The 27,702-nt window shown below is 34.8% G+C and overlaps 2 protein-coding genes across 4 annotated transcripts; both read right to left on the reverse strand.

Moving 5' to 3' along the window:
* Positions 1-19,403: 19,403 nt before the first annotated feature.
* Positions 19,404-24,450, reverse strand: LOC108822786 (uncharacterized). 2 transcript variants are annotated; one of them, XM_056993350.1, is made up of 14 exons: positions 24,126-24,450; positions 23,834-23,986; positions 23,659-23,757; positions 23,466-23,567; positions 21,138-21,281; positions 20,963-21,057; positions 20,742-20,871; positions 20,558-20,662; positions 20,339-20,445; positions 20,210-20,261; positions 20,049-20,138; positions 19,877-19,961; positions 19,726-19,790; positions 19,404-19,624 (listed from the first exon to the last, which is right to left on the reverse strand). In XM_056993350.1, the coding sequence occupies exons 1-14, from the start codon at positions 24,216-24,218 to the stop codon at positions 19,541-19,543; spliced, it is 1,404 nt and encodes a 467-aa protein (XP_056849330.1). In that variant the 5' UTR covers positions 24,219-24,450; the 3' UTR covers positions 19,404-19,540. The 2 variants fall into 2 exon arrangements, with proteins under 2 accessions (XP_056849330.1, XP_056849329.1); XM_056993349.1 differs by having other exon boundaries at positions 19,404-19,790.
* A 313-nt stretch (positions 24,451-24,763) lies between these two features.
* LOC108818631 (uncharacterized) lies at positions 24,764-26,854 on the reverse strand. Of its 2 annotated transcripts, XM_018591543.2 has the most exons (7): positions 26,259-26,850; positions 26,030-26,173; positions 25,891-25,963; positions 25,698-25,803; positions 25,522-25,618; positions 25,143-25,238; positions 24,764-25,050 (listed from the first exon to the last, which is right to left on the reverse strand). In XM_018591543.2, exons 1-7 carry the CDS (start codon positions 26,670-26,672, stop codon positions 24,895-24,897), a joined length of 1,086 nt encoding a protein of 361 aa, XP_018447045.2. In that variant the 5' UTR covers positions 26,673-26,850; the 3' UTR covers positions 24,764-24,894. The 2 variants fall into 2 exon arrangements, with proteins under 2 accessions (XP_018447045.2, XP_056849292.1); XM_056993312.1 differs by lacking the exon at positions 24,764-25,050 and having other exon boundaries at positions 25,161-25,301; positions 26,259-26,854.
* Between the last annotated feature and the right edge of the window lie 848 nt (positions 26,855-27,702).

Consider the following 27,702-nt stretch of genomic DNA (forward strand, 5'->3'; position numbering starts at 1 on the left):
TTTAGGCTTTCATATCTTTGGGTCAGGTACCAATCAGTTTTTTTTTTCTGGTATAGATCTTTCGGATCCTAGACATTTAGACCTAAATAGGTGTTTGATATTTTTTGTTTGGGTTCGTGTCGGTTCCTTTCGGGTTTGGATGAATAATTAAAATACATGTAAACTACATGTAATTTTTGGATACTTAATGGATCCATATCGGTTCAGATATTAGGACCTGAAAAATATTTGAAGTATCCGAAATTTCTAAGAAAACATATCTGAAATACCCAAATATATCTAATACACACAAACGATAATTCAAGTATTTTGAATATCCGATTCGGTCTCGAGTAAGATCCATACTCGAATAGAGACCCACATATCTAAGAAAACTATTTTTAATAGGTATTTGGCCTTGGACTTGGATCCGAACCAATATCAATGCTTCGTTAATCAGTATATATTTTTTAGTTCAATTTTAATAAGAAAATAAAACCCGCGCTTTTAAGTGCGGGTCAAAATCTAGTTTTACATTGTAATGAGAACATGCTCGAATAAGTCCAGTTCTCTCTTTGTATTTATTTAATCTTAATCACTTTTCTTCTGCCTCCTTCACTTGACTGTAACGTGTATAGCCCCTTGTATTGTGATGTACTGGAATGCATATGTTGATGCGTCAATGGCCAAGATTTGACACAAGAAGCATCATAGAAGCAGCCAGAGTATAATCTGTTATATATTATCTCGAGGGATATCAGACTGCAAAGAAACACTGAGACTAATTCCAAAGAATACAAAACCCCCATAGGACTTGCAGAAGAATTAAATGTAAAGTTCTTTAAATATTTTTGTAATATTGTAATATGAGAAAGAATCTTAATATAAAGATTTTATGAAACTCAATTCCAGTATCATTTTCAGAAGACAATAACAAACAACTTAATAATTTCAAAATGGATTTAATTTGGGTTTAAATCTATTTATTCAATTTGCTTATCAGAGAAGAAAATATAAACTGTTATTATAGTAAATAAAGTTAACCACTTACCAAAAACTAAAAGAAAAACAATATAATTATTGTTTATTTATCCATCTATTTCTTCGTCCAGATGATTTATCTAAATGATTCATTTGAATGTTATGTGGTACTCTTCATTCTTCCATCGACATGGTTTATCAGGATGAATCATATAAATAATAAATTTTAACGTTTTCTCATCTATATTTACATCTAGATAAGTGTAGGAATCATATGACTTATATACTTCGTGTTTAGATTTAATCATATTTTTATTTTATGCTTAACTATATCAATTTTATTATTTATCTAGAATATAATTATTTTAACTATGGTTTTGTCGAGAAGATATGATTTTGTGGTTTTAGCTAAAAAATGATATTCTTGCACCGGAAAATAAATCGGATTCTTTTGGGATGAAATAAAATCTTTTAGTCCTCTCAAGTCTCTAATCATTCTCTATTCTTATATTTATTGACCATTTGTCATTCTCATTTCAATTGATTTCTTATTTTCTCTTTCATCAGCCACCAAATATATGTTACAAAGAAACTGGCATTACCAAGAAACAAATGTATGCCGGATCAATTTTTAAATTGCTGCTATTTTATAAAATATCAAGTTTATACATATTTTGTAAAACACAATCTATGATTACAAAGAAAAATACAAGTATAAAAATTAAATATCAATACTATTAAAACAGGAACATGCCATGTTGATAATAGTTTGGTCCAAGTTAAAAAAGAAAACATATATAACTGTTTATATGCCTATATAAAATATAACTGCTTAACATTTAACCTTATTTTAAAAAAAACACGCCAACAACTAGCTGGTCGAAAAGACTACTATTTTTTTAAGAATATGCAGATAAGAACTAACTAGTAAAAAAAGTTACACAACTTTTTTTCAAAAGAGTCTGACGGCAGTTTGTTGTTTGTTGTTGGTTACAACCTGAATTTTATAAAAATTATATTTCTTAAAAATATAAAACAAAAAATATATCCATCATTTTAAAGATGGATCATCAGTTTAGTCCAACTATTTGAAAAATCGATTTACGGGTGCGGATTATGAGTATTTAATGCGTGGTGAGTGTGGGTTGGTGGATTTTGGATCGGGCCTACCCATCGACCCGCAAAGTATTTAAAAAATAAAATGTAAAAAATTAAATATTTTTCTATAAATACAGAAATTTAAAAATAATAATTGAAAATTTAAATCATTTATAATTTTTTAATTATAAATATAATTTTATAAATAATTGAATTAAATAATGATTTCTAAAATATATATATAACCTGCGGATAACCACAAAATTAAGTAAAGCAGGTGCAGGTACAAAATTATTTGTTTGCGGGTTGTGCGGGTCATATTTTTTAACCAAAAAAAATAAAAACCCGCTGGTTGGCGGATTAGCGGGGAGAGTTTGACCCGCAATCTAGCCTTATCCGTGCATATACCAGATCAATTTTTAAATTGCTATTATTTAATAAAATATATTTTGATTAAAATTTATACACAAATATGATTATAACAAAATACAAATATAATAAAAAAGAAAAACAAATATCTAAAATTAAATTTAAAACAAAAGAATACCCGCCCTTTTAAGGGCGGATCAAAATCTAGTTGATTTCTTATTTTCTAAGCAGGTCTCCTTAAGTTAAGTAAGTGCATGTCCTTTCTTTTGAAGGTTGGGGAACCTACCGATGAAGATTCTCTCTACCATACTGGGCAATATAGATGAACAAGCCATGCCCACCCCGCCTCAGATCAGCAGGAGTCAGACACTGCATGGCTCATCCATCAGGTAAAGAAAGGCCAACAATAGAATACATGTTATTTATGGCTGTTTGTACAAGTGCTTTACAAGGAATGAAATCTATACATTAATTACATTGACTACATTCATGTCATAGAGAAGACTTGGTCATGGTGATAACTCCAAGGTTGACTGAGTCTTCTGATCTCGGTCCGGTTTGTAGATGAACCGATGTAGACCGGATGTAAACCTCCTTGCACTTCCTCTTGTACTTGTTGGACTTGTCTAGTACTTGGTTAAGTACTTGGTTATGGTGCATCCACACAATGGTTTATAACACTCCCCCTTGGATGCCATAACCATATGAGTTCATAATATGCTTAATGTTGCCTCATTAAAACCTTACTAGGAAAACCCATTGGGATAAAACCATAGTTAAGGAAAAAGAGTACAACACATACTACTCCCCCTGATTTGAACATCACTTGCTGAATAGATGTTCATGGATTCTTACTTGAACAATCTTGTATTGTTCGGACATATCATGTCTCTTAGAATCCTGATGGTACTTTAGAAAATGTACCACTTTGATATCGACCACTTTAGTACTTTAGATAAAATGTACTATTTTATACTCTGGTCGTTTGATTATGGTCCTTGACCAAATCACTTTTATATGCCTTTCCATAATATTGGCTGGCTAGTACTTTAGATCCTTTATATAATATGGATCATCATTATATCAAATATGAGCTACTTAGCTCTTTAGGACTTATGGACATGCCTTTGGCTTTATGAGTATAATATTATTTGCCATAGGCAACTTTATACATAGGTCATGTCTGTTAGATCATGATCCTTATATCCATAGTTTATCTATGATCGATCTAAGACATTTTGCAGTCTTAGTGTGCCGGCAATTCGTACACATATATATATATATATATGGACGATTGGACTGATCTAGACCGGACACGATCATGACATAGAATTGATCTAATTGATCCTCAAATTTATGTCTAATGACATCCATGATCTACAGCTTTATCATGGACCAAAACTTATAATATGGTCGGACCCGTTTGGTCGCATATGGACACATAATGTGGTCCTACACATTTTTGTTCAAAGATGAACTTTGATCTTATAGCTTATCTTTATGATAGCTTATTCATTCATACCACAGCTTGGTTGGTTCATGCTGAGAATTTTGACCAACCATAAGTATTACCAAAATTTGGCTTAATTTGTGGTGATGGTCTATAACCTTTCTAAGGTTTGATGAATAACCATTTAACCTATCTTAGGCTGGTTAGTATAACACAAGGAATTTAAAATTCCTCTATGGACTGATTTGAATTGTTCTTATAGACCCTTTTCATTTGCTTACATATAGCAATTTAATTCAGTCCATGGACAGCTTTAGGAAAATGCTGTTCATGAGAACTTCTTTTCTCATCTTATGATTCTGAGCTCAGTATATTTTGGTAAACCTTTTAGGTACCAATAATATTATTATCATCCAGTGAGTCATATAAAACATACTACATCTTTTGAATTTCTTCCAGACATTATATGTAGTGACATATGTAGTAGTATCCACCACTTTGGATTATATAGACCTCCCTTGGTCTGTCTCACGATTTGTCCTTCTTTCAGGATTCATCTATTCACTGGGCATCATATGGCGTTTACATATTCATGGCCAATTCAATACGCCTTTATCCGTCACTTTTAGAAACCCCACGTTTCTTTCTTTCATCATTATTATGAGTACTCTTGCGTGGGTTCATGATCCTCGATTCATTATTCATGTGCTACATATTCGCGCTTTTTCTATGAATGTATTGTGTCGACACATTTATATATATATGGTTTCCTTCCATTTCCAGACATCAAATAATTAATTGAGATCTCATCATAGTCAATGACTATGCCCTCGGTACAGAGAGGCTCAGCGTCCCGAACCACATTAGTATGTACCTCAGCCATAGCCATCCCGGGCTAATCTGGAAAATCTATGACCTCGGTTCTTTTGCACCTTTCTTTGATTTCCGAGGTCTTTTATCTTTGGAACCAATTGGTCTTATATTTAGACTCTGTAGCAACTTGGTTGTGTCTTTAAGACATCAAAACCGTGTGGTGCTAAGCTGGGATGACATAGTCATTCTTTTTCGGGTCAATGTGTCTGGCATTTTATTTTGCTATCATTGTAGCATATGGACGTCTATAAATCTTTCTCTAGTCCGAGGATCTTTGCCAAGACAATGATGGTTGATACCATTCTTTACCAGCTTACTACTTCTCCTTTCAAATGTTGGATATTGGGATTCATAAACTCTATGTAATCCTTGTTCCTTGGCCTATGATTAAATCACCTATTTTGGCTCAAGGTTTCTTTTAAACTTATGGAGAAAGTATATTCATAATATATATCCAACATATATATTCCCAATCCTCCTTATGAGATTCTAAGATAACTTGATCTTAGATGGCACATATATTTGTGGTGGATTTATTCATAATATCTTAATATGATATATGTCTGGACTCATGACCCGTATTAGTCTGAGGTGGGAATATTTATTATCACTTATATGGCCTGATATAATATCTATGGCCTGATGCAAGTTAATCTTTTATAACTCATGATGTCCCCAAGCATATGGACTTTTAGATTTTGAACCTTATAGGTAATGGTCATAATATGATAAATTCAACCAATATGAAATATGGTTGTGGACCATGTTTCACGAATTTTAGTATGGTCATGTATCATGGGATTTTACCTCTCCCCCTCATGAACATACTCTAATTCGTAGTGCTTGGGACAATAGATTCCCTTGTGCATAGATATAAATTGCACAAACGTGAGATCTTATGGGATAGCTTTTGTGCCCTTTTAAATCTCTGCATCATAATTCAGATGGCTAAGTATGGTAATGCCATCTAAGTGATAATTTCGTGGGTCAATCAAACATGATTATGATTGCCCTGGCTATTTGCCTATTATCATATTGATCATTTGATCAATAGAGAATGTAGTCTCGACCACTTAGGCGATTTAATTTAGGTACTCTTATTCCCTTTTTTTTTTTGCCCATAGTTGGAAACCATATTCTCTTCTTAATTCAATGGGTCTTACAGGGTGAATATAATGCCTTTTAGGCAATGCCTTGGTCGGACTTCTTTTCCTTTCTTTCAAGGAATGTCCAGTTGAGTTCAAGAGTAAAGCCTGGATAGCCGAGCATGTCGTGCCATATGTTAAAGGCTTCTCTGAACTCTTTGGAAAGTGATTTGGGGTATTAACCCACAATCATATTTATCTTGGCTCAAAGAAGGCCTATAGATATAGTAGGCATAGTCTCTAGGATTTTCCTTTGGCCTTGGGCATTTTCATAAATCATAAGAAATTCTTTCTTTCCTTTGCCCATAGTTTCAATATGTAGACCATTCATATGAATGTCTTTGAAACTTTTATAAATTCCACTTTGATTTATGGGGAATGTAATGCATCAGAGAATTTTCAGATGTGTGCCTTTAGGCATCATGAGGTTGGACTAGCCATGACCTTGAGTAAAATATCTTTTGTCTCTTAATATAATGTGGCTTGGTCCACTATAGAGAACAAAGACAAAGTAAAATGATGTCGAAATCTAATTGGCCTCTTTAAGGCAATATGAAGTCTCGTGTTCAAGCTGATCATCATTCTCATGGTCGAAATTATTCGCACCATCTAGATGGACCCAATGGGTCATAGGGTTTTATCCCTTTATGCTCTCCTGGTAGAGTTCAATAAGGTGTTTGGGAGTTCTACATCGGTTGGCCCAATGATTATTCATCCCACACTGATGGCAAGCAGATTTGGTCGAGGCCCGGGTTTTTAAAATCGGACTTATTCCCACGGACTTATACCCACGGCTAGGTTGGCCTCGGCCTCGACTATGGAGTGACTGTGGGTGATATCCACGCACACCCTTGCCATCTTCCATGGCCTTTCACATGGCCATGGTTTGACTCTTTCATTTGGCTCTGTGGCCGTATGTGCCTTAGGCAATGCCTTAAAATCCAGGAGGCCTCATCTCACTATTCCTCATGAGTAACTCATTGTTTTGCTTAGCAAGCAACAAACAAGAGATTAAATTTGCATATGTGGAGGAATCCATTTCTCGGAATTTATTGCTGAAGCAAAGCATTGCTTGTGGAATGTAGAGAATTTCTTCTCTAACATGTCAGCATATGTGATAGTCTCTCCACACAGTTTCAACTTTGAGACTATCATGAATAGAGCCGAGTTATACTCATCCACAGACTTATAGTCTTGGATTTTTAGGTGCCTCAAATCATATAGGGCCTTTGGTAATAGCACCGTACTATGGTGATCATATTTGGATTTCAGTTCTATCCAAAGGTCCAGAGGATTCTCAATAGTGAGATATTGATCATTGAGACTTTCAGTAAGGTGATGGCGTATGATTAAGAAAATCGCCTTGTATCTATCTCAAAAGTGAGAAATTTAGATATAGTCACCAAGATTTAGATTTCAAGATGATTTTAAACATCTGAATATTTAATCATTGCTTTCAAGCATCAAGAATTTATGCAAGCAAATGTATATGATTTTCAATAATGCTTCCCCCCAAATCATATAATCTATTTGCTTTAAGCATTTCTAGTATGACAATGATCAATTGATCACTGCATCTAGTGATCCTTTTAATTGTAATTCATATTTGGATTGATTATATATATGTATATAATTTCATATAGGGTTTCCAAGCCCTTTAGAATTTTGAATAAGGATCAATCATTATTATGGGATCAAGCAGGATCACAATGGTCGAATGATAAATGCATGGCTCAAGAACTAATCGGATGTATGTTCTGTCCTAAGCATTGGACCAAAATAATATAAATGTGATTCTTAATGCATGAGGATACTTGATTTTCAAAGATCATAAAATGAAACTAAAACCGAAGGATATTTGGTTTTCAAAGATCATAAAATAATAACCAATTCCTTCCCCCCTTTACCGGGTAAACCAAGACAAGAAAATTAATAATTTTCAGGAAATGACTAAACCAAATTCAATTAGATTTTCAATCAATTGGTTTCAAAGATGGTTATATTTTAATAAAGATAATCATGCTTAGTTTTTAATAAAACTATATGACAAGAAGATGCATGGAAATGATCAGTTCATGATATGTGAATGATCTAACAATTTACTTATCCATGTTTGATCGGTTTAAACAGGTTTATAATTTCAATCAAAGCAAACATGCTAAGTTTAAAAGAAAACCGATTTGGTCTAATTATATGCAAGCAGTGAGAACCATTTAGATGCAAGCAATAAGAACCATTTAGATGCAAGCAATAAGAACCAATTTATATGAACTATTATCAGGATTGTCAATGATATGCAAACATAAAATCAGTCTTAGCAATATGACAATTATGCATGGTCAGATTTTAAACAATATGACAATTGCATTCAAAGTTGGTTCAAGATGATTCAAATTTCGATTTTACTAAGCTGATGCTATCAAGAATGCAACAAGATTACTCTATAATTTAATCATCAATTTCAAGCATGGTAAAAGATCAAGATTAACTATCAACTTATGAGATCAATATTCAGTATGATATGAAATCTATTCAAGGTTGGTTCAATTATTTATCTATCAACCTATATGATCAAATGATTTCATGCATATTTATTCTATCTTATGACATATCAATTTAAAATCAAGACTATATGCTATAAAACTTTTATAAACATTTTCAGTCAAAGATATGCAATTAATAAAATCAAGCAAGCATTTATAAAATCGATTTTCAGTTTATAAAATCTGATTTTGCATTTAGAAAAGTTTTAAAAACTCTTGACAGATACAAAATAAATTTTATTGGTCAAGGATATGCAATGAATGATTTTAATTTCGATTTTATTTTGGTTGACTGAATTCGGGAGATCTGGCCGAAAGTGGCACAGAAAAGGATTCATGGATTTTTGTTTTGGCCAGATTATACATTCATGTTTATCACATCTGGTAAATTGGCCAAAACATCCATAGGTTTAAGCTATCTCTAATAGTTTATGGTTCATAAGTTTTATAAACAAGATTCATATAGATCTTTAGGTATTTTAATCTATTTTTGAGATACTTAGAACCTTTAGAGAATTATAACTTTTATGGATTCAAAATAATTCAGAATCAAGTTTCTTATTAATCAATGGATCATAGAAACAAGATTAATATTATGGATTCATATAGATCCTTAGATTTCTTTTCAGATATAATGGTGTTCTTAGATTTTATGGATAGATTAGTTTACCATTTTACACCACAAGAATCTGAATGGACCACCATGAGATAGAGCTGATCCACAGATGAGCTGGTTGATAGAGAGGTGGAGGAGCTGGCCGGAAAACCATCAGTCGGCGGTGCGGAGTGTTTATGCGATTGACGACGCGTCAGAGATCGGATCGACAAGCCGTCTTCGGCAACGGATTCCTCTCGTCTTGGGCTTCAGATTGATAGGTGGATCGTCTTCTGGCTCCACAAAGTTTGAGAGATACGGCGGTTTAAAGTTGCGCCTGAATATAGGATTTTCTGGCCGGAAAAGATGGCCGGAAAAGAGAGCTCAGGTGGAGAGAGACTTCTCAGGTGGAGAGCACATTCGTGCTGATAACGTGTTATAAACTAAAGAGAATGTGGAGAGTGATTTGTGAGAAAGTTGTGTGTATTTTTCATTAGCCAACACCACAATATATAGTGGTTTGATACAAGGGTTTACAAATGCTTTACAAGGAATAAAATCTACACATTGATTACATTGACTACATTGATGTCATAGAGAAGACTTGGTCATGGTGATAACTCCAAGGTTGACTGAGTCTTCTGATCTCGGTCCGGTTTGTAGATGAACCGATGTAGACCGGATGTAAACCTCCTTGCACTTCCTCTTGTACTTGTTGGACTTGTCTAGTACTTGGTTAAGTACTTGGTTATGGTCCATCCACACAATGGATATTATAACACTCCCCCTTGGATGCCATAACCATATGAGTTCATAATATGCTTAATGTTGCCTCATTAAAACCTTACTAGGAAAACCCATTGGGATAAAACCATAGTTAAGGAAAAAGAGTACAACACATACTACTCCCCCTCATTTGAACATCACTTGCTGAATAGATGTTCATGGATTCTTACTTGAACAATCTTGTATTGTTCGGACATATCATGTCTCTCAGAATCCTGATGGTACTTTAGAAAATGTACCACTTTGATATCGACCACTTTAGTACTTTAGATAAAATGTACTATTTTATACTCTGGTCGTTTGATTATGGTCCTTGACCAAATCACTTTTATATGCCTTTCCATAATATTGGTCGGCTAGTACTTTAGATCATTTATATAATATGGATCATCATTATATCAAGTATGAGCTACTTAGCTCTTTAGTACTTATGGACATGCCTTTGGCTTTATGAGTATAATATTATTTGCCATAGGCAATTTATACATAGGTCATGTCTGTTAGATCATGATCCTTATATCCATAGTTTATCTATGATCGATCTAAGACATTTTGCAGTCTTAGTGTGCCGGAAATTCGTACACATATATATATGGACGATTGGACTGATCTAGGCCGGACACGGTCATGACATAGAATTGATCTAATTGATCCTCAAATTTATGTCTAATGACATCCATGATCTACAGCTTTATCATGGACCAAATCTTATAATATGGTCGGACCTGTTTGGTCGCATATGGACACATAATACGGTCCTACACATTTTATTCAAAAGATGAACTTTGATCTTATAGCTTATCTTTATGATAGCTTATTCATTCATACCACAGCTTGGTTGGTTCATGCTGAGAATTTTGACCAACCATAAGTATTACCAAAATTTGGTTAATTTGTGGTGATGGTCTATAACCTTTCTAAGTTTTAATGAATAACCATTTAACCTATCTTAGGCTGGTTAGTATAACACAAGGATTTTAAAATTCCTCTATGGACTGATTTGAATTGTTCTTATAGAACTTTTTCATTTGCTTACATGTAGCAATTTAATTCAGTCCATGGACAGCTTTAGGAAAATGCTGTTCATGAGAACTTCTTTTCTCATCTTATGATTCTGAGCTCAGTATACTTTGGTAAACCTTTTAGGTACCAATAATATTATTATCATCCAGTGAGTCATATATAACATACTACATCTTTTGAATTTCTTCCAGACATTATATGTAGTGACATATGTAGTATTATCCACCACTTTGGATTATATAGACCTCCCTTGGTCTGTCTCACGATTTTATCCTTCTTTCAGGATTTATCTATTCACTGAGCATCATATGGCGTTTATATATTCATGGCCAATTCAATACGCCTTTATCTGTCACTTTTAGAAACCCCACGTTTCTTTCTTTCTTTCATTATTATGAGTACTCTTGCGTGGGTTCATGATCCTCGATTCATTATTCATGTGCTACATATTCGCGCTTTTTCTATGAATGTATTGTGTCGACACATTTATATATATATATGGTTTCCTTCCATTTCCAGACATCAAATAATTAATTGAGATCTCATCATAGTCAATGACTATGCCCTCGGTACAGAGAGGCTCAGCGTCCCGAACCACATTAGTATGTACCTCAGCCATAGCCATCCCGGGCTAGTCTGGAAAATATATGACCTCGGTTTCATTTTTGCACCTTTCTTTAATTTCCGAGGTTCCTTTTGGAACATATATTTGGTCTTATCTTAGACTCTGTAGCAACTTGGTTGTGTCTTTAAGACATCAAAACCGTGTGGTGCTAAGCTGGGATGACATAGTCATTCTTTCTCGGGTCAATGTGTCTGGCATTTTATTTTGCTATCATTGTAGCATATGGACGTCTATAAATCTTTTCTAGTCCGAGGATCTTTGCCAAGACAATGATGGTTGATACCATTCTTTACCAGCTTACTACTTCTCCTTTCAAATGTTGGATATTGGGATTCATAAACTCTATGTAATCCTTGTTCCTTGGCCTATGATTAAATCACCCATTTGGCTCAAGGTTTCTTTTAAACTTATGGAGAAAGTATATTCATAATATATATCCAACATATATATTCCCAATCCTCCTTATGAGATTCTAAGATAACTTGATCTTAGATGGCACATATATTTGTGGTGGATTTATTCATAATATCTTAATATGATATATGTCTGGACTCATGACCCGTATTAGTCTGAGGTGGGAATATTTATTATCACTTATATGGCCTGATATAATATCTATGGCCTGATGCAAGTTAATCTTTCATAACTCATGATGTCCCCAAGCATATGGACTTTTAGATTTTGAACCTTATAGGTAATGGTCATAATATGATAAATTCAACCAATATGAAATATGGTTGTGGACCATGTTTCACGAATTTTAGTATGGTCATGTATCATGGGATTTTACCTCTCCCCCTCATGAACATACTCTAATTCGTAGTGCTTGGGACAATAAATTCCCTTGTGCATAGATATAAATTGCACAAACGTGAGATCTTATGGGATAGCTTTTGTGCCCTTTTAAATCTCTGCATCATAATTCAGATGGCTAAGTATGGAAATGCCATCTAAGTGATAATTTTCGTGGGTCAATCAAACATGATTATGATTGCCCTGGCTATTTGCCTATTATCATATTGATCGTTAGATCAATAGAGAATGTAGTCTCGACCACTTAGGCGATTTTAATTTAGGTAATCTTATTCGCTTTTGCCCATTGTTGGAAACCATATTTTCTTCTTAATTCAATGGGTCTTACAGGGTGAATATAATGCCTTTTAGGCAATGCCTTGGTCGGACTTCTTTTCCTTTCTTTCAAGGAATGTCCAGTTGAGTTCAAGAGTATATTATGCATCATAATAGAGCCTAGATGGCCGAGCATGCCGTGCCATATGTTTAAAGGCTTCCTTGAACTCTTTGGAAACTGATTTGGGGTATTAACCCACAATCATATTTATCTTGGCTCAAAGAAGGCCTATAGATATAGTAGGCATAGTCTCTAGGACTTTCCTTTGGCCTTGGGCATTTTCATAAATCATAAGGAATTCTTTATTTCCTTTGCCCATAGTTTCAATATGTAGACTATTCATATGAATGTCTTTGAAACTTTCATAAATTCCACTTTGATTTATGTGGAATGTAATGCATCAGAGATTTTTAGATGCATGCTTTTAGGCATCATGAGGTTGGACTAGCCATGACCTTGAGTAAAATATCTTTTGTCTCTTAATATAATGTGGCTTGGTCCACTATAGAGAACAAAGGCAAAGTAAAAATGGTGTCGAAATCTAATTGGCCTCTTTAAGGCAATATGAAGTCTCGTATTCAAGCTGATCATCATTCTCATGGTCGAAATTATTCGCACCATCTAGATGGATCCAATGGGCCATAGGGTTCTTTCCCTTTATGCTCTCCTGGTAGAGTTCAATAAGGTGTTTGGGAGTTTTACATCGGTTGGCCCAATGATTATTCATCCCACACTGATGGCAAGCAGATTTGGTCGAGGCCTGGGTTTTTAAAATCGGACTTATTCCCACGGACTTATACCCACGGCTAGGTTGATAACCTTGGCCTCGGCCTCGACTATGGAGTGACTGTGGGTGATATCCACGCACACCCTTGCCATCTTCCATGGCCTTTCACATGGCCATGGTTTGACTCTTTCATTTGGCTCTGTGGCCGTATGTGCCTTAGGCAATGCCTTAAAATCCAGGAGGCCTCATCTCACTATTCTTCATGAGTAACTCATTGTTTTGCTTAGCAAGCAACAAACAAGAGATTAAATTTGCATATGTGGAGGAACCCATTTCTCGGTATTATTGCTGAAGCAAAGCATTGCTTGTGGAATGTAGAGAATTTCTTCTCTAACATGTCAGCATATGTGATAGTCTCTCCACACAGTTTCAACTTTGAGACTATCATGAATAGAGCCGAGTTATACTCATCCACAGACTTATAGTCTTGGATCTTTAGGTCCCTCAAATCATATAGGGCCTTTGGTAATAGCACCGTACTATGGTGATCATATTTGGATTTCAGTTCTATCCAAAGGTCCAGAGGATTCTCAATAGTGAGATATTGATCATTGAGACTTTCAGTAAGGTGATGGCGTATGATTAAGAAAATCGCCTTGTATCTATCTCAAAAGTGAGAAATTTAGATATAGTCACCAAGATTTAGATTTCAAGATGATTTTCAACATCTGAATATTTAATCATTGCTTTCAAGCATCAAGAATTTATGCAAGCAAATGTATATGATTTTCAATAATGCTTCCCCCAAATCATATAATCTATTTGCTTTAAGCATTTCTAGTATGACAATGATCAATTGATCACTGCATCTAGTGATCCTTTTAATTATAATTCATATTTGGATTATAATTAATACAGCCACCCCTCAATATATCAAATTTTTTTCTTCTATATATTTCTGAAATTTATTCTCTGTAATTCATGTTCTTATATATATTTACATTTGCATAATTTAATAGAAGATTTATCTGTATGTTTACAAAAATAGATATATCTAACCTTTTGATATGTTGTTGTTGTTATAGATAGATCACTAAAGCTATGACAACTTTTCTTTCTTGAGGTTATGCTTGCATAATTTGTTTTTATTTTTTTGTTAAAGAGGATCTATAGCTTATTTTGCTTCTTAAGACTGTGTATTTATCATCTGTATTTTTTTAATATCTTTTTGTTCTTTTCTATTCTTTGTTTTTGATATTCATTAGCATTTGAACCTAATTGGCCTTAAAAGATTAAGAAAGATATAATGACTAATGATGTCATAAGTTATTCTTGTAAGCTATTCTGTGATATTGAATTAAATTAATTATATTAAACACAAAAGAAAATAGTTACTAACATATATTGTTGTCTATTGCTACATTGTTACAGCTGCCAGCATAACTTCATGGAGTATAAATCGTATATTTGATATTTATATTATTGATTTAATACATACAAATCTCTGTATTGTCTTAATTGGAGAAATCCCCAAATTAACAAACTTGTTTTGAAATAAAAGAAAATTTTGTTTCTCACTTATCGTATGCATAACATTATTCAAAGTTTAAACAGCCAAACAATTTTGTGTATATCTTGTGCATCCAAAGTTGATGAAAACAACAATAACATTGCTTTTAAACACATGGTCATATCCTCTATGTAATAAAGTACAAGTTACCTCACCAATTAAATTTTTCCAAATGGAAAATGTTTTGAAATTTGATTATAATTATTTTTTTTCATCAATTCCTAATTTTCAGCAACTTGATCATGTTTATTCTCAAATATCACATTCAAAACCATGATTTCAAACTGTTTTTTCTTATATAAATTTTGATCTACTAATTACTTTCTTTTCTTTAGCATTTCTTTATCATCTCTATTATCAATTTTTATCATCTACGTACGGTTCTTCCTATTTTTACAGTTCATAACTTTTATTATTTATCAGATGGATTAATAGTTAAAAATCTATTGTCGACGATGTTTTTGATTGATATAGTGGGACTATGAGAATATACTGATTTTTGTACTCACACGCAGTGAATTTCCAAGCACCAGGTTTTGAAAAAGGTTTTGCATGTTTTCCATTCTGTTAGTATATTTCTTTGATTTGTTTTTTTTTTTTGCTGAGTCAGTTATTTTTAAGTATTCACCATTGAAATTGTCTTCCACCATCAAACTATTGATGGACATGTCAGAGAACTTGCATTTCTGAATTTTTTGTATTTACAACAAAAGATAACTACTATCCTAAGAAATCACCCACTCAGATAAAAGCTCATTTGTGTCGCTGATTCATTAAATAAGACGCAACGTTTCATTTTAAAGTGACGCGTGTCGCATTCTGGTTTCACTATATAATGACGTATACTCCTTAATTAGAAGAGAGTTAAGTTCTCTTTTATAGTATAAGATAGTTTGTTTTTTACTTATGTTCTAAAACAAGCCGGGGTGAAATGCTCCACGGTGGTGTGAATAATTGAAGTAATGGTGAAATCAATTAGAAGGTAGATAGATTTGTATAAAATGAGTGTTATCCATATATATGGTTTAAATTATGAAATCTCAACTACATGAGGTTTTGTTTGTTAACCTAACCTACCAACGATTTTTATCATTGCAAAAAGTATTAACATAAGGTTCAATCACAATACTCTTATTCACAATATAAACAATACAAAGACTGACTTAACCGGTGAAGGGGAATTAGAGAATACAAAATTATTTTAAAAGACTTTGAACGTATTAATTGTGATGAGATTTTTTTCTTCTATTTTTATATTTTTCTTTTGACCGTCGTCGTGAAATAGAGTATATTATGTCATTTGAGAACTGGGAAACAAGAATTAGATGTAAATACCTGAACGGGTAGAGTGTTCGCGTTGGTCACTTCGGTTGGTCACTATTTTAATAACAAGTGTTTTAGCTTCACAAAACAATTGTTTATGTTACTTTTACAATATGTTGCTAGATTGACCAAAAAAAACAATATATTGCTTATGTGCTATTCGTTAACATATAGAAATATTAGTTAAAACTGATATACATTGTTGAATAGCTATAGGTTTTGACTGGGTTTTGTTGATCCAGTTCAACTATTTTCGCCAACGGATTCAAAATAGACAAATTTCATCCATTATGTTAACTTTTTCGGCTATATATTGACAAATACCGCTGTTATTATTTTTATTTTATTTTTGTAACTGACCAGCTATTATTTCTTCTCTCAATCAATATGCATTATTTATAATAATAGAATCATCAGTTTCTTATACATTTTATATAGGTTTATTAGTCACTAGTATAACTACCCATGCTACACATGGGTTAATTTACCATTTATAAAATTATTTGATCACTTCCATAAATTTCAATTAGAATATATATATTATTTAAAAACATTATATTAACAGTGGCACATAATTTATAGGTGTCTATATTGAAACAAAGAAGTTGAAGTGGTAAACAAAACACATTATTATATGGATATATATGTTTGTAGTATTTTTCCAAAATAAAACAATATACAAAATATAAAATATAGTTAAAATAATTTATTTGAGACATTAGTTTATTCAATGGTTTTTCGTACTTAATAATAAATATTTAATTTAATTTAATGCAAATTTAGACACAATATATCTAATAAATTTGATTTTAATTTACAGTTTTAAATAATTCATTTGACATTTTATGTAATTACCTAACATCTTTTTTAAAAGAACACATTTTAAAAAAATTAACCCAAGCTTTTAGTTTGATAGCTTGTTAAATTTATAAAATTAAAATTTACAACTTTTGTTTGTGTTTTATTAAGCTATAATGAATTGTCCAGCGATAACTAATTAAATTCCAGTTACAAACAAATTAATCAAAGTAATTCACCTTCCTCCAGCTTGGTTATCTGAGTGGATGATTTTTTAGGATAGCAGTTATCTTTTATTGTAAAAAAAAATCAGAAATGCAAGTTCTCTGACATATCCATCAATAGTTTTATGGTGGAAGACAATTTCAATGGTGAATACTTAAAAATAATTGATTTAGCAAAAAAAATTAATAAACAAATCAAAGAAAAGTACTAACAGAATGGAAAACATGCAAAACCTTTTTCAAAACCGGGTGCTTGGAAATTCACTGCGTCTGACTATAAAAATCAGTATATTCTCATAGTTCCACTATATCGATCAACAACATCGTCAACAATGGATTTTTAACTATCAATCCATCTGATAAATAATAAAAGTTATGAACTGTAAAAATAGGAAGAACCGTATGTATATGATAAAAACTGGTAATAGAGAAGATAAGGAAATGGTAAAAAAAAAAGAATGGAAGAGCGCCCAGTCATGTGGTGCGTCGCTCTAGAGTCTACTATCCAAAATGTATCAATACTCTTACCACTTAGAATGGCAGAGGCTTTCCCAGCATTTACTAGTTTCTGAACCCGTTGCACATTGCTCGTCTGAGTGCCCACTGAAACCTTGTCGATCCTGAAATGTGATCTCATTGCCTGATCCAGCTACCACCGTGTTGATTCTTTTTACAATAGCTCTTGGATTGTATCCTTTACCATGACCAGCTGAACCTTCCTGAGACTCATGGTTATCTCCACGATTGTTTGTATTGTTTCTTAATCTCTCTCCCCACCATTCCGGAAATCCAATGACTTTGAAACAAAAAGTAGCGTCATGTCCCATCTTTCTGCCCTGTGAAAGCTCTCTATTTCCTTGACCACTCTTGATGTTTTCTGAGTCATACCCACTACGTTTTGGCAAGTCACGTGTACAGACAGTAGCAGGTCATCTATTTGTAGGTACTTGAGAAGAAAAACTCATGACCGCTACCTCTGGTGTAGCATTCAACCGGAGTGTTTCATTTTGTTTAATCATTTGATACTCACTATCTAAGTCTTGGAGAGGAGTAATTGCACAAAGCTGCGATCTGATCACTCCACGTGTAGAGTCATCAAGCCCATCCAGAAATCATGAACTCACTGAATCTCCTTCTCATGTGCGCGGTGTTAAGATCACATTCACATTTGTTTCAGGTGCACATTTTTATTTCATACACTCTGCTATCCCATCCCACAACTTCGTCAATCTTCCAAAGTAATCATCTACAGTGGAACAGTTCTATAAGAACGTTGCAAGAGAGTTCCAAAGTTTCTGCAAGCAAGCTACACTCTTCGAGGAGAATCTCTTATTGATAATATCCAGAGATCTTTAGCCACCTCCCCGGTAGAGATAGACGACCTGATTTTGGGTTTTATCGTTTGCTTAATCCATCCTACAAGCAAGTGGTTATTTTCCGTCCAGTCTTAAAGATAAGCCGAGTCCACTGCTGGCTTTGGTATGCTTCCATCTAGGAAGTCAAATTTCTTACGAGAGCTAAGGGCCATACGTAGATTGATAGCCTACTCGTCATAGTTTGAGCCATTGAGTAGCGGCTGTGAGATAACAGCACCAAGACTATCACTGGAGCTCAGATCATATGGAGAGATTGTTTTGTACTTAGGGTCGTTATGGAGATCAAAGAAAGCTTTTAGGTTTTTTAAGCTCTGATACCATGAAAAATTATGTTTTAATGTGTTGTCTTATTCCATATACCAAAGGTCGACATACATACATGTACAAATTCAACAATAAAGGAAACAAAACATATATACAAGTATATATAGCCAATGATATCGAGAATATACGAGAGTATATCTCAATAGAATGGCTTTTCGTTCTTGCAGCAAGATAAAACAATTTCCTATTGTTTTCCAGCGATTTGCATCTCTATTTGCTTGATTTGTGGTTTGCCTCAGCCAGAGCTTATCCTCGGATTTTCAAGCTTTTATTGCTATTTCTTGCCATGGATTTTACAAGCTGAAGTTTGAGATTTACTGTTTGCTATTTGTTTCCACAGTTTTTTATCTTTTTTTTTTCTGTGTGACCAATTACAAATAGGTTGTACAATTTGTCAACTACTTATTGCAACACCTTCATTTCATCTCTTGAAATAACATTTACAGTACTAGCAAGAAATTGTAATTTTTAAAAACATATTCAAAGTATATTTTGTAGAAATTGTAATCGTCCACACACATATACATGTTGAATAATAATTTCAAATTTTGAAGATCATAAAATATTTAGATAGAATTTAACATGATTGAATAAGATCCTCCTTAGAAATAAGAAGATTCCAGCATTTTAGCTCTATGTCCTGCACTCCCAGCCTCTGCATCACCTTCCATGGCATAGCTCTTCTCCTGCCACCAAAAGCACGACATGGTTTTCTCATCACCAAAACCCATTGACACATGAACAAAACCCAGTGAGATCCTACTTGAAGAATGCATATTGTGTTTACCAGCAAACGCCACGTGAAAGGAGAACCTTCTCTGACCTTTATCCTCTTTCTGATCACCTCTTTGGCTTCGTACATCAGACCGAAGAGCATTCGTTGGTATAGTAAACAAGATATATTTTTAATGAAAATATTAATACTCTACAACAGGTACCAGTGGAGGATTGGCCTGTCTTTAGCAGCAGCTGGCACCATACTTCATTGAAAACATCTATCTGTTCATCTGATGCCGCAATGATCTGTTATTAACCACCAAACTGTTAAAAAGGAATCCATTGTGTTTGATCCAGAGAGTCTTCGTGTTAGTAGCTTTAGATTTGTTTTACCTTGTAGTCAATGGCATTAAAATCTGAACCAAGTAAATGTAGAGCCTGTTTGTAGTTACCCTTTGCGTATTCGTACACAGCTTCTCCGAGCTAATATAAAAGAAAATAAGACTGATATTGACTGTTAGAACAGAGAAGACGTTCAAGGACGAAGAACAAACCTGAATCCCTTTCTGCATCACTTGTTGTTTCTTCTTGTTCATTTTTGAAAGTCTGCAAGAACAACATAGTTTCACAACATACCCAGTTTCAGTTATAGAAACTGTAGAAGATTATAAATTCATACTAACCGGAACTTCAGACCCTCAAGTAATTCATGAGCTCTAGGAGTCTCTCCAACCTTTGCCAGTGCCCAAACTATCAATATATCTAGCTGCCAGTCCAAATACCAGTTTGCCTGAAATGTCAAACCACACATGTGGCCGAGGAACAAACTAATCATTTCCACATATCAATAAAAACCCTATTGAGAAGAAGAACACATATCATTCGACTAGTGCAAGACTTACCTGATCAGTTAAACGAGCTGCAAGGAGTTCCAGACGGTCTTTAAAACCATCAAGAACATCTCTTACTTCCAAACGCAAGAACAAACCCAGAGCATTGAGATAAACCTAAAGAGTTGCATACAGTTGAGTATTGGATAAAGGAAGTGAAAGCACCAAATAATTTTCCAACCCAAAAGAGAATTACCTCTGGAGGAATGGCGTCCTCTTTCTCCAGTTCTTTCCAGATATGATTATCATAAATCTCCTCCACTCTACTCATTGGTGACCCTCCTTCCAAGTAACAGAGAGCAACATGCCACCAATTGTGTGTATACCTTACAATTTTATAGATATTTTTATTATTATCAGGGTTATATTTAAATGATAAGAGATGAGCTTTATAATTTGTAAGTAGGAAAGCTTTACAAGAATGATGTGCAAGAAGGCCAATATTCTGCCATTTCTTCCATGAAATCCACTGCTTCTTTAAATTGACATTTATGTTGAAGAACATGACACAACTGCAAGAAAAAAAAGTTAAATATTTACAAAAAAACCCGATAAATGCTGAATAAGATGTAAACTTGTTTGATAAACTCACACAATGATGTGCCAAGGCGTCTTCTTTGTTTATACCACAGCCTTTTCTGGAAGCAGCTGCAGCTTCTTCCATTCGACCAAGTTCTAACAATGGGAATGCAAGCATACCGTGTATGTAACTTTCATTTTGATTCTCAAGTAGAACCTAACCAGAAACAATAAAAGCCTCAGGCAAGTGTATGTTAGTGCAGTGACGACTGAGTTTTAGAAGCTGAAGAATAACAACGCCTCAAGGTGTCCATGTACCAGTCGTGAAGTACTACATGAAGTTGTGAAGTACTACATGAAATCGTACAAGAAGTGCTACGTGAAGTGAAGCTGTATAGCTGACTTGAAAACTGGAATTGGAGCCGACTTAGAGTTGAAATAAAGACAAATTGGAAGCTAAACGAACTATGATTTACCTTGGAGAAAAGGTAAATCATGAATTGGAGATTTCTAAAAGACTTTAAAGAAGATTTGGAAATATTCCATAAAGAAAGATATGGTAATATCTCTTTCCTGGGAAGTTGGCTAAGGCAAGCCACGAAATCTACAAGTATGAGTAGAGAAAGACGTGCCTAGGATTAGGTACCACCTCAAGAGAAGGACGTAAGTATAAGGGTTTTGGTGTCGAATGAGAGTAGACACAAAACATAAGGGCTAGGGGGCCATGAGGGGGTCAGAGGGGTTCTTGGGTTAGTTTGATCTAGGAACGTGTAAGGCTGGTGTCTCTGTCCGAGTGTGACATGTTAGTCAAATCGAAAGGGAACTAGTAAGCACTTTATCTATGTAAAGATAAACCTTCATTGTTATCCTCCTGTAGTACTTTGTGAAATAAAAAAGAACATTGTACTTGTATATTTTACTCTCTGTATCAGATCCTTTTTGTACTTACAATTGGTATCAGAGAGGGTCACCTAAGTTACTGATCCTGAATGTGAAGATGTATACAATTGTTCTATGCAGAAGACAATCATGTTGGATGATGGCCAGTATGGTCATTGTAGGGTGCACATGAAGCTGCTGGTTCGAGGAATTAATGAGGGTGCGTGGATAGCTGTGAAGACTGGATTGGATGAACCTACCATATTTACAGAAGAGGGGAAGAAGCCCAAGCCTAAGGAGTGGTTCGAGAGGTTGTTCGAGAAGTAGTTCGGCGGATGCGTCAGATCCTGATGCAGTACGCATGAAGAAGCAGACAGGTGTGTCTGTGATGTTTGTATTGACATCTAAGCATATGTTTTAGCTTAGTATGCAATCAAGCAGAGGGAGAAGTGGTGACTTCTGATCCAAGGAGTGCATATCTCGTGGGGGAGAAGAGCATGGTGATGGACGTCCTGAAGTAGATGGTGTTTATTTCATGAGGGAGAAAAGCATATCTATTGTAGAAGATGAAGATAGTGCAAGTCTCGTGGGGGAGAAAGGCATATCGAGTGTGGAGGTTTCCATGTGAGGAAACATGGTTGTTGAATCAGAAGGGTGTTGTGCTTGATTGGCACACAAAACTAAAAGAAAGAGATTGAAGATGCAAGTGGAGCTTGTAGATGTCAATAGTCTTCTGTGACTAACTAGGTGACAAAGTCACTGATGCTGGATGCATTAGTCTTTACTACATAAGACATGCGGAGTGGTGGGTTACCATGTGGATGCAAGAGGTGCTGAGATGGAGAAGAATAAACTGAGGGTTTATGTATTGACGTAGTCACTGAACTAATTGGCTAGTTGCTGATGCAGTGTGTGTCAGAGAGTGAACCAGGAGGCATGCAGAGTGGTGGAGACCATGTGGATGAGAGATGCTGAACTGGCATGGGATAAACTTGAGGAACAAGTTTATACCGTGGAGAAGAGACAAGAGATAAACTTGGAGAGCAATTTTATGCCTTGAGGAATAAGTACAATTCCAAGAAAATGAAAGTGTATTTATTAATATGAAAGTTGTCCATATATCCAAGTTGCCTTGGAGACTAGGGTTTCACGAACGTGGAGATCACTATAAAAGGGCTATGGAGTCGTGAGTATTCCAATAAGAGACTGAGACTTTTATTATAGAGGAAGAGTGAAAATCTCTTAGAGTGTTCTTGGATCGTGCTGAAGCAGTTGCTGAAGTATACTACGATGGAGAGACAAGTTTGGGTAGATTAAGAATCTTTCAGTACCATCTGTTAAGATGTTAACAGGTTGTATAAAGCTGATAAGCTAGTCTTGTAATAAATTGTTTAGTCGATTTCTAATAAAATAATATGTGTTTGCTTAAATCTATTTTGTCTCTTGATTTATTTTCTGCATTACCTGTTCACTAACAATGTAAATCATTAAGTGACCATCAACTTGAAGAGAGATAAAATACCTGCTGAACAAGATCCAAAAAAGGAACAGGCTTAGCCATCTGGAAACTTAAAACCTGAGCTCTCTTCAATGCGACCAATTCCTTTGGGAATCTTTTAAGTAGCTGCAGACCATATATATACTTACAAAGATGAAACAAGAACTCTAGAATAACATTTTTCATGTAACATAACAATGAAAAGTGAGAACTGAACCTCGATGTGCATTTCAAAAGCCAAGTCGTCATCCCTGTCCTCTGAAATCAAGTAAGTAACAGTCTCGAAAACCGCTTTCTCGTAAGGTGTAGAGTGTTCCTGAAGAAGAAGAAAAAAAACGAATAATACTAAGAATCTTCCTCGAAACTCAAACAGCGAATATAAAAAGACTCACAAGATTAGAAGTCGCAGCTTCAACGTAGAGATTAACTTTGGAAGGATCACATGAGGAAAGGTAATGAGCAGCTAAAATGTTTCCCAAAACACAATTTTTGTCGTGTATCGGTGCTTCAAGAATCACTTTCATGTTCCTCCCATAACTAAGAACCTGAACACGACCAAACACGTATTAATGAGTACAGTTACAAAGAGTCCAAGATCAAAACTTTATGAAGTAAAACCCCAGAGAAAAGCACAGCATGAAAACAGAACACAAAAAGGAAAGATAGAGATAATGGAAGAGGAACCTGGTGAAAATAGGAGTCAATTGCGTTAATGCAATCATCGGAAGAAGCATTGACTTCATAACCCCACCGGACACATCTTACTATCTTCTCCATTTCACAAGAAAAAGCTTTCTACAAGAGCAGTTTTGTTTTTCTTCTGTGTTGGAAGATGTTTTGACTTTTGAGAGAGACAATTATAGCTTCAGAAGAGACAGCGGGACTTCCATGTTCCTTGTAGCCATCAATCATTTTCAAGTTACTTAAAGAAAAAAACACGAGTTCCTCTCTTGTGATCATGTGACGTGTTTCATTATTGTCTTTTGTCGCCTTTTGGATAAACTCATCCGTTGACTCTACCAGTGAGGATACTAAACCGATTCAATTTACCAATCATGATTCAATCGGTTTAGAAGACCAGGAAACCGGTCCCACCATAGGAATAGCTGTACCAGATTCGTTACCTAGATGAGAGCATGTGCTTTTAACTAAGATAGGAAAGTTCTCAAATGTGTGAATCAAAGAACAGTTCCGCTTCTGCCCATACACCAACGGAGAACAAAGGTTTCTGAGGCTAATTTGGAGTGAGTCGAGTGACTAATGTTTGTTTGTGTGTTGTTGTTATAATTCAAACACATGAAAGTTTGTAGCTTTCTGATGAATAAAAGAAACGTTGAACTCCTATCTACCATTGGATTTTGTTTTGAGTACAAAAGTCTCTCCTTCTGGGAAAACTATTAATAAACATACTGTTTTTAGTTAAAACAAATTAAGTACTGAGTTCTTGTATTTACTAACTAGCTTGAATCGCTTGAGCTGCAGGAGTATCATCATAGACCAGTTCCTCCACTGGATTCATCTCAGACCACGTAGCTGCATCCGCGTATCCTAGCTCAAACAACTTATCCAACACCTCGTCCTCTGCTGGCTCCAATGCCCATTGCAATAGCTATACGTATCAGAAAAAGAAATAAAAGGAAGATTAGCACACTTATTCTCAAAGGAGAACGATCTCCACTGGAAGAAACTGAGCCTTTTTACCTGTCTTGCGGTTGCCCTGTTTAGAGGGTTGCAATCTGGGCTGATCCCAATACCCTTTAGTTTGAAGCTACTAGCGGAAAACGCACAAACCCGAACCTGTGGAAGTTTTGAAACAGAACGTTCATTGAGCTCCAAGGAACAGCTGCTATATTATGTGACCTAAAGCGAAAATCACAAAGCAACATTGGTGGGCAGAGGCCTTGTTTCACTCATTTACTCTATTTTTCAAGTCAGATAGATAAACATATGAAATCCAAAATAGTGACGAAGACACACACACACACACGCTTTTGGTTGATCTCAAAGATATGAAATCAATAGACAACAGAAGTAACAACTAGAGAAGATAAAGAATAGAGGAACAAAACAAGAAGCGTACTGTTTTAGTAGCAGCAGTTGGTGGCATAAACAATGTCAAACCTCCATCAACACAAACTCGATTACGGAACATTGTTACAGGCCTTGGTGCAAGATATCTGCATTTGTTCTTAAATACTATTTAAGTTAAAAGTTCTACAGTAAGTTTCAAAAGAAAGCCTCTAGGTATTAATTTACCCTGGAATAAAGGAAGATGTAAAAACAGCATTTATAAGGTCACTTTTGGAGTCGAATTGATCCACCAGTAAACCTCTAGGTCTCCATAACACCTGTGTGACGGCAACTACAATACAGTAGAAAGTTAGACCCAAAGAGATGTCCCTTGACAAAAAACAAACCTGGATTGAAGGGAAAAGTTGTTTCTTCTTACCACGAACTCTGCCATTACACCTAGTATGAATATCATCCGGGAGTAATTTCTCCATAGACTCTCTGAGGACAGCCTAAATCACATACACAAAAATCATGCTATAGAAAATGACAGAACACACTGTCTACGGTTTAGTTACCCCAAGACGAAAAGCGGTGCCATTGCGTCGACAATCATCAGCAAGAACCTTGGTAGCTTCAAGGGCTTCCCACATAGAGGATCCTGAGGTTATCACAGCACAGACTACAGCACCAGCAGAAGCTCCTGCCAAAGGAGTAGTGTCCTGAATCAAAAACAACCTTTTTTTCTTGAATTCCATCATCATATAAAGACAAGAGTGGAATTCAAGAAGGAAGGAAGGAAGCGACCTTGATGTAACCCTTCTCGATGAGAAGCTGAGCAACACCAAGATGATAAGGGAACAAGAGACCAGCGGCAGAGAAGCTAAAACCAGGGCTTGTAGTAATGACCCTCCTCTCTTTCTCAGCCTCTACGTCTTTAACCCTTTGTTCCCATATCATCGCTGGATCAACCTCATCTTCGATTACTGTTCCTCCTATTCTATCTCCTTCATCATCGACCTCAGGCGTCCGTTGATTGGACCTCTTCAAAAGCCTCGAGGCGAGTCCGATGAACTTCTCACCGGTTGCAACAGCGAATGATCTCTTCTCTGGAATATTCGAAGAACATGATAGCCTAAGGGAGAGAACCCTGGGTGAAAGGTTGAAGCTTTTGCTTGTACGGAGCGAGATGAAGGGTCTGGGAAGAAGAGAGATCGCCATGGAGTGAAGGGTCACACTCTGACTATTGTTTCGCAATTTCGAAAGTTAAGAATTTGATCATCGGAGCTAACAAGAGAGTCGTGAGGATGAACGTAACCGAGGTTTCGTGGCTAATTTGGTTGCCTTATAAATGCAAATTTTACAGAATATATATTTTCCGAACAACAAACACCGACTCTTTAATTAGATCAAATGCTGGAACCTGACTGTCTCGATAAATTCTCTACCATTTCCTTTACAAACTTTCTTTTTCTTAATAAAATTAATTACAATTTGCAATAATCTAATCAATCATTCTTTCAAATAGCTTTTTAAGTTTTTTTTATCACAAAATAGCTCAAAATAAAATAACCAAAATAATCCTTTTTATTTAATTTTTTTTTAAAAAATTTGAAACCTCATCCTCAAATATACACTTTAATTCTAAACAAGGCTAGATTAGTGAATTCTAGAGGTATAATGCATATTTTATCCTTTAATAAAAAAAATTTGGTCTTTTCATACTTAAGTGTTATTTTTGTGAAAAAATGACTATCTAAAGAAATTCCTTTAATCTAATCTCTATAATATTAAAAAATATAATTTGGACTGAACCTTGCCTTATATATGTTATAAATATTTTATTTTAACTAACATTAGACTACGTGATGAAAGTAGTTAGAAAATATGGACAAGCATCATACCAATATATCAACTTTGAAAAATCCTCTTTACTTTTTGGTAAGAGGATCAATGCAACTGTTAGACATAGGCATGGGACTTCGGGTAATCGATTCGGTTCCGGATATTTCGGTTATTTAGAAAGTGTATCCAAATAGTATCCGACTGAATTTCGGTTCGGTTCCAAGTCAGTTCGGTTAAATTGTTTAAAACCTGAAATGTAATTATGTATAAGCAACTTAATCAATTGGTGCATGTGTCCCAGCGGTCTCAAACTTTATTGAAGTTTGAAGCAACCCGGGTTTGAATGACAATTTGTTGTTTTTTTTTTTACTTTTTCATTAGTGAATGGCAGTTTTGTAATTTTCTG

The sequence above is a fragment of the Raphanus sativus genome, chromosome 8 (genome assembly GCF_000801105.2).
Source record: "Raphanus sativus cultivar WK10039 chromosome 8, ASM80110v3, whole genome shotgun sequence".
In the NCBI taxonomy this organism is placed as follows: domain Eukaryota; kingdom Viridiplantae; phylum Streptophyta; class Magnoliopsida; order Brassicales; family Brassicaceae; genus Raphanus; species Raphanus sativus.